General features: G+C 51.3%; 1 protein-coding gene across 2 annotated transcripts in view; it reads right to left on the bottom strand.

The window, feature by feature from the left end:
- The window catches only part of NPR3 (natriuretic peptide receptor 3), a 48209-nt gene extending 41206 nt beyond the window's left edge, over window positions 1-7003 (bottom strand). For both annotated transcript variants that reach the window (XM_064439455.1, XM_064439454.1), the window contains exons 1-2: window positions 5971-7003; window positions 760-882 (exon numbers count right to left, since the gene is read on the bottom strand). In XM_064439455.1, the coding sequence (XP_064295525.1) occupies window positions 760-882; window positions 5971-6676 (829 nt within the window). In that variant the 5' untranslated portion in view covers window positions 6677-7003. The remainder of the gene's footprint in view (window positions 1-759; window positions 883-5970) is intronic.
- Between the last annotated feature and the right edge of the window lie 308 nt (window positions 7004-7311).

Here is a 7311-nt window from a genome sequence, read left to right on the forward strand (position 1 = left end):
AAAGCAGGTTTAGTCCCTGCTATGCACTGCCATATATCAAATGCAACTCAATGTAGGCATATTTCAAAAAGCAAATGTATTTCATTTAAAGTGATGTTTTAATTTGACAAATCTGATCTTTTTCACTTAGGGGTGGAATCATCCACTTTTATCCCCCCCTACGCTAGTATATTTGAACTGTCCATGTCCCATCCAGTGCTTTCCCTTCAACACAACACTGATGAATATTTTTGCAGGTGCCGTTTCTGATCAGAAGCTGAAACAAATTAGATGTGTGGATCCCCTGGCACAGAGGTGACTTCTGGAGACCCAGACCCTGCCCATAGCCCTGGCTGTTGCTAATGTCTTCTGCCAGCCACCTTCACAGACCGCAGGCCACTGGGCAGCCAGGGGTACCCCTACCCTGAGATCTGGCAGTCACAAGGCTGGGGATGGTGCAAGCCACTTAGAGCTGAGCACACACGCTACAGCATGGGGTACCCACACCTGGCTGCTATAACCAATGTCTCTGGCTGGTGCTGCTTCCCCTACAAGTAACACCTATAGTGTCTTTGGCATCTTGTGATCCACCCAGTGGAACTATAGCCACAAGGTCCTTTCCTGCAATACCACAGCCCAAGTGGAAGGTAACTGCAATGACAGGGAGAGACAGCGGTATATTCTGGGACTCAGTGCAGTGTATTTTGAGGTTAACAAATCTAAAAATATTACCAGGCTTACAGAAGACTTTGGAACATACTTGGGCAAGAGAAACATTACCATATGATGAGCTGTTGAAAAGTTCAATATTGAAGAAAGCGTAGTCCCCATTGGTCATTCCTTGCCGATGAGCAGCCAACATGATGTTCCTGATTGTGTCACCGCTGGCACACATGATTACAACTAGTGGAAGAAAATGAAAAACACAGATAAGAAGTGATTCAAGAACTTCAGGGAACAGCCTGTTAAGCGTGAACGCTGCCAGAGACGGTGACCCCAGCTGTCCTCCCAGTGTTGCAACAAACATTACCACACAGCTGGCAAACAAAGCCGATTTCCCAAACAGCTGACAGAAGAGAGGTACCCAACACAGAGAGGCTTCCTACTCCCTTGTCTCCTCTGAAAATAAGTAAACAGAGCCTGTGTGTGATCTAAGGCTTTTTCTTCCCCTGCACTGTGTGATAAGTTCTGACTTTGGATTTCTTAAACTGCATATATTCATATAGTCGATTGCAACCATAAGCCTCAGTTCTTACTTCTAAGTGGATGTAAGACAATCTGAAGATGAAGAATTAAGGTGATACAATGACATTACCATTTTAATTTCCATTCCATTGAGCAGTTTGGCGTAGATTCATGTTGCCTACACCTCATCTGTCTAAAATTTAGATATCTGGTCTAGAATGTGTTGACTCTCTACAGTTAACAAAGAGCAGCATCTCTGCAGCTGCCTAGGGAAAGTGGTATGAATCTGTTCAGGACGTGACTTTCTCTCCAGCGACTATACAGTAAGGCTAGGCAACGACCTTTGACGGGATGCTTAATGTTCAGAAAAGGGAAAGCAAGTCTCACTTTCTGAGCATGATGATTAAAGATGGTTACAAGACTAAATGCCACAGAGCCTCAATTATTACAGACCAAGAGCTAAGCAGGGGCTCTGCTGCTACAGCAGGACCTACAAGCCCACAGGTGTGCTCTGTGCAGGCGCCATGATCCACACTGCAGCACAGCTGTGGTTCAGAGGTCTCTTCCCCAACCTGCTGGGCAAGGGGGACTACTCCCCTTGCTACCCCTCCCCTCTGCAAAGGGAAAGCAGGAGCTTAGGCACAGTCTTCAGCAATGGGGAGACACCTCCCACACTGAGTATATTATACCATGAACTTTTATATAGGTTCACAAGACCGATGGGTATGAAGCTACTGACATCAGAGGGAGCAGCAAAGTATTCTACTAGTGCGTGCTTCGGGGCTGTATCCTACAGTAAAGTTGTAAGAGATCCTGTTGGGGCGGTGATTTGAAACCAACTGCACACACGCTTCCAAGAACACCGTCACACATGGCAGGGCTCAAAAGCTACAATAATGTATGCAAATATTTTCACCCCAACAATAAAACTGAATCAAAACCACATTCAGCTTTTCTGGGTAGAAGTGTTTGCTATTATAAGAAATGAAAAGGCCAAACAGGCCAAATCTTTTCACACACAATGAATCTTCTCCCATTGCTTTTCTGGTTGGATGCCATCACAGGCATAAAGCTCCAGATGCGCCGCCAGGGTGAGTCACATTCGGTACATCCCCAAGCTTCACGAGAGCTACACCATACATAGCTCTGTCCTCCTGATTATAGCAGAGTAATATATAATAATTTCCAGAGTAACAGAGCAAGACGTATTTCATGACCATTGTGAAGTATATTAGCGTGAAGGAAAAGAAGAAAAAAACTTTTCTTACAATAAAATTTGGATCAAATCTTTTCCAGACGCACATCAGGAACGAATTTGTCTCACTGTTTCTAGTTTCAGCATAGGTGAGAGATTTCCTTTTGAAACATTTCCTTGCTGCCCTCCCAATTCTCCCTTGACTTCACCTTTATAATTCACATCTATCATAAAATCATAATCTGTAGATGGAATCAAAGACAGTCCCATAACACCAGTAAAAGATCTTGAGCAAAAGGAATAAAAAACAAGATTTGGGGAAAAAAAACTACTTTAAAATGCATTAAGTAATACTTTGTAAGCCTCTAAAGGAATGTAAGGGAAGTAACATTAACTATTTGGATGTGGTTTTCAACCCAGCAGGAGAATAAAGATTACACATTTCAAGATTTTGAAGCAAATAAGCTATGGGCATGTCTCTCACAATCTTCCAAAAACGTAAATTATGTGTATTTAATCTGCATCTGTACCTTACTATTGTGTACAAATTTGTACGTGCAAACACATACAAAATGTTCTCCCTCCAGTATAATACATGCAGACTACAGTAATTCTAATACTAATATTCTGAATTTATTGACTCATCCTGCAAATACTTAAGGAGTTTAATTCCGGTTAAAGGAGTAAGCATTCCCTTTGCTACATGCATCCCTTGGACTAGGTGCTTATGCAGAACATATTTAAGCATAGTCCTGGGTTTGTGACCATTATGGTAGACCTGAGCCTACAGCATCAAGTCTGCAGCATGGCTAACCGACCCTATAAGGGAACTTGAACTGCTAATGAAATTCATTAAAGGCAAGTGGTTAACCATTATCATCATATTTTTCATTATTTTGTTGCTGCTCCAGGACGTGAGTCTTTCGAAGTGGCTCCAGGGACTGAACAGGCAGCCAGCCGCTGGCAAACACGTGTGCGTGACAGTGTGTCCCTGCCTCCCAGACCGCCAAGAGCTCAACGCAATCCCCAAGCCTGCAGCAACTTAACTTACGGGGACAGCCTCTGCCCTGGGTCCCCAAGGACTAGCTGACGGGGCAGCTTCTTTCTCAGCCATAGGAGAGTTTTGATCATGTATCCTGATGTGCTTGAAAGCCCACTGCCGCTCAGAGCAGCCCAAGGAAGCCCGACCACTTGGAGGGGACCATCACCAGCAGCAATCTTCAGAAACAGGGTACAAGGTCAGAGAGCAGGATGGTGTCACAGTAGGTGCCATGCAAGAACACTTAAAACTGATGGGAAAACCAATCAACCAATGAAAAATGTTTCTAAGAAATGCTTTGGACAGTACCACATTGCCCACCAGCCCTGCTGCCCCATGGGGGTCCTCTAAGGAGTCCACAGGAGAAATGAAGACCTCATCTGGTCAGCTAAGGAACACGGTGCATCCTTCACATGACATGTGACTTTTAAAATATTGTGACAACCTGAGAGATGCCATGCACAGCATGACCACCCCTCAGGCCCAGAGGAATATGTGAGGCAAGTCAGTTTTTAAAGTCAGAAAGGCACAAGCAGAGGCAGAAGGGCCCCACTTGCTGCATTTCACAGTGGCAGCATGAGCCAGGGGACAAACGAGGGGGTGAGATGGAGGAAGGGGACCCCAGCAGGCACAGGGGGGTAGAGAAGACAGAGGGCTGCTTTTGTTCAGTCATTTGCAAGTTACAGAATGATGTGAGACCAAAGGTCTCAGGTCAGCAAAGCATTTAAGCCTCAGCTGAAAGCAAGCCTCTCTTCCCGACTGTCAGCACAGTCTGAAGAGTGGAGTTTGCCTTTAGCCATCAGTCATGTTCCCACACCACTGCCACAGCTCCCTTTGCTTAAGGGCGAACACTCGTCTTTTCCTGCTGTAAGCATGCTGTTATGCTCTCAGCATCAGGAAACTCAAACACGCACACAAAAGTTAGGCTGATTAAAAATGAAAAGCATCTTTCCTCACATAGTGGTCCTCTCTAGCACTTACACATTTCTTTCTCTTCATTCAGCATATTTCCCCAAATGGTACTTTCTAGGAAAGCTCTATTTTAAGCACCTGCTTCAGTGAAGAGAGAATTAAAGAGCCGAGTGATATTAGACCTGTTATCTCACACATGCTTCTGTGCATGTTAAGAATTTCATAGCAGCCTAACACCATCAGCAGTTCAAGGCTGTCTGCCTGCAGCCTACAGCACCATAACACCACAGTATCACCAGCTGTGCCAGTCACACATGGCATAGTCTTTATCAGTCCAATTTTGATGCTATTTTAATATCTAACAAACAAGGATGCAAAAATTGCACACAGCACTTTGCATATCTACACCTCTTTTGGAAAACAGCTACAGACTTTCTTTAACTTGATCCTATGGATAACTCCGGGGTCATACCTTTTCTTCATTTGCAATAACTTACTGGGGAAGCCTATAGCTGGTAAAAGCCTCTAACACAAAATGCCTTTTTGACAAGCCCACGTATCCACGCATCGCTCAGCAAGGTCTCACTTTAGAACACATCTAACTACAAATTTGCACGTCCCAAAGCACTTTGAGCACTTCATGACACAAAGCCAGTTCATCCGGCACTGGGGTAACTTTCCAAGGTGTTTTACAAGCCATTTATCTCCACGGTGTTTTGCTAACAGCTGGTGGCAATATTACCGCACACACTCACGGTGTTCACATCCATACATCCCCTGAAAGAACTGCTTCCCCTAAATGCACGTTATTTATGAACTACTCGATGGGGCTTCCAACGGCAGGAGTGGGGAAAAGGATCACCGTGGCAAGACACAGCAGGGTGAGAAGAAAACATCTTTGCTTAGAGTTTGAACTTACAGAGAGTCACTTCGAAAACCTCGGAGTAAGCAACAGATTTGCTGCGGTGGGCAGGAAATTTTGGGTGACCCGGACTGCCAGCGGACAGCCGATGTCTTACCGTGCCACAAACCCCTCCTAGCGCGGTCCCCGAGGGTGAGCCTCCCTCCCCGCCGCCGGAGGCAAAGCTCTAACGAGCTTCCGTGGGCAGAGTTTTCGCTCAGGGCAGCCGGTCCCCACCCGTCGGGGAATGCCTTGCCCGGGGAATCACGGAATCACAGAATGGCAGGGGTTGGAAGGGGCCTCTGGAAATCATCCCGTACAACCCCCCTGTTTGAGCAGGCACACCCAGAGCAGGGGGCACAGGAACGTGTCCAGGCGGGTTTTCAACGTCTCCAGGGAAGGGACTCCAGAGCCTCCCTGGGCAGCCTGTTCCACTGCTCTGGCACCTTCACAGGAAAGAAGTTTTTTTTCTCATATTTCGCTGGAATTTTAGCGGGATGCCTGGCCCGGGGGATGCCTGGCCCGGGGGATGCCTGGCCCGGGGGATGCCTGGCCCGGGGGATGCCTGGCCCGGGGGATGCCTGGCCCGGGGGAGCGGGCGCAGCACCGCAGCGCGCTTCCCCTACGGGTGGGGACGCGACGTGACGGCCCTCCCCTCCCGCAGGACCTTCTCTCCCCGGTGTTGCCGCTGCCCCGGCGCCCCGTCCCCGCCTCCGGTCGCCCCCGAGCAGCTGAGCCGGGCGCCCCGCCGCCACTCACCCCTCTCGCCGGTCTGGAGGGCACGGACGACGCCGTCGAGGTCGAGGTGGCGGCTGCTCTCGTCGAAGCTGTGCACGGCCATGTGGAAGGCCTCCTCCTGGAAGACCACATGGACGCCCTCCATGGCGAAGTAGCAGCTGCGCTCGGGGTTGCTGTCGCTGTAGAGCAGCGTGGCCCGGCTCCACTGGTGGTGGCGGAAGAGGGCCAGCAGCATCTCGCCCATCTTGGCGTAGGCGGGAGCGACGCGGGTGAGGTGCGAGTACTCGCCGCCCTTGGCGCCGAAGCCGGCGGCCAGCGCCCCCGCCGACAGCATGGGCACGTCCCAGTGCGCCGCCAGCCGCGCCACCGGCGCCGCCGCGTACTCGCACACGGGCCCCAGCAGCAGGTCGGGCCGTCGGCGCTGCAGGGCCACCATGTCCACCAGGCTGAAGAGGGCGCGGTTGCCGCACGCCGAGTCCTCGTAGGTGAGCTGAAAGGCGTAGCCGGGCGGCAAACCGGCGCTGCTCTCCCGCAGGCTCCGCACCGCGTACTCGATGGCCGGCCGCACCCGCCCCAGCGAGAAGAGGTAGGCGTCGTCCTGCGGCAGCAGCACCAGCACCCGGATCAGCTTCTCCTCCTCCTCCTCCTCCGCGCCCGCGGGGCCGCCGCCCAGCGCCGCCCGCGCCGCCAGCACGCAGCAGAGGCTGCCGAGCAGCCAGGGCGGCATCGCGCCCGCCCCCCGAGACGCCCGAGCTCCGGCAAACTTTTCTCCCCCACCCCTTCCCCTCCTCCCGCCTCGAGATTGTTCGGTCGTGCTTTATTTCTCAGGTGTTTGGCGGATTCACAACCTGCCCCAGCCTGCGGGTTTCGGACGGAGCATCTCAGCTCTGCTTTTCTTTTTTTTTTTTTTTTTTTTTTTCTTATAGTATTATTAGTATAATTATTTGCCCTTCCTGCCCCCCCCGCCGGATCCCCCCGCGGGGCTGCCGGGCTGCGCCCTCCCCGCTTAAGTAGCGCGGGAGCGGCGGCGGCTTCTCCGCGGGCCCGGCGCGGCGCGGCGGGCTTTGTGCGCAGGGAGGAGCCGCGCCGGCCGCTCCCGCGCCCGCCCCCGCCCCCTCCGGCGGCCCCCCGCGCCCCCCCGCACACCTCTCCCGCCGAAACCGCGGGGCGGGCGGGTCCCCTTACCGCACGTACCCTCCCGCTCGGCTGCTGCCCCCCCTGCCAAGCGAGTCCCTGCAACGGGGAGTAAAGGATCCCATTGCACTTCCACTTTTTTAAAGTGTTTTTTTGGGGGTTGCTTCAGCCCGGTTCAGCTGCATTTACTGCATAAGGGAAGCACTTGAGCCCCTCCCTCCCCGAGGG

This window comes from Phalacrocorax carbo, chromosome Z (genome assembly GCF_963921805.1).
Source record: "Phalacrocorax carbo chromosome Z, bPhaCar2.1, whole genome shotgun sequence".
Classification (NCBI taxonomy): Eukaryota; Metazoa; Chordata; class Aves; order Suliformes; family Phalacrocoracidae; genus Phalacrocorax; species Phalacrocorax carbo.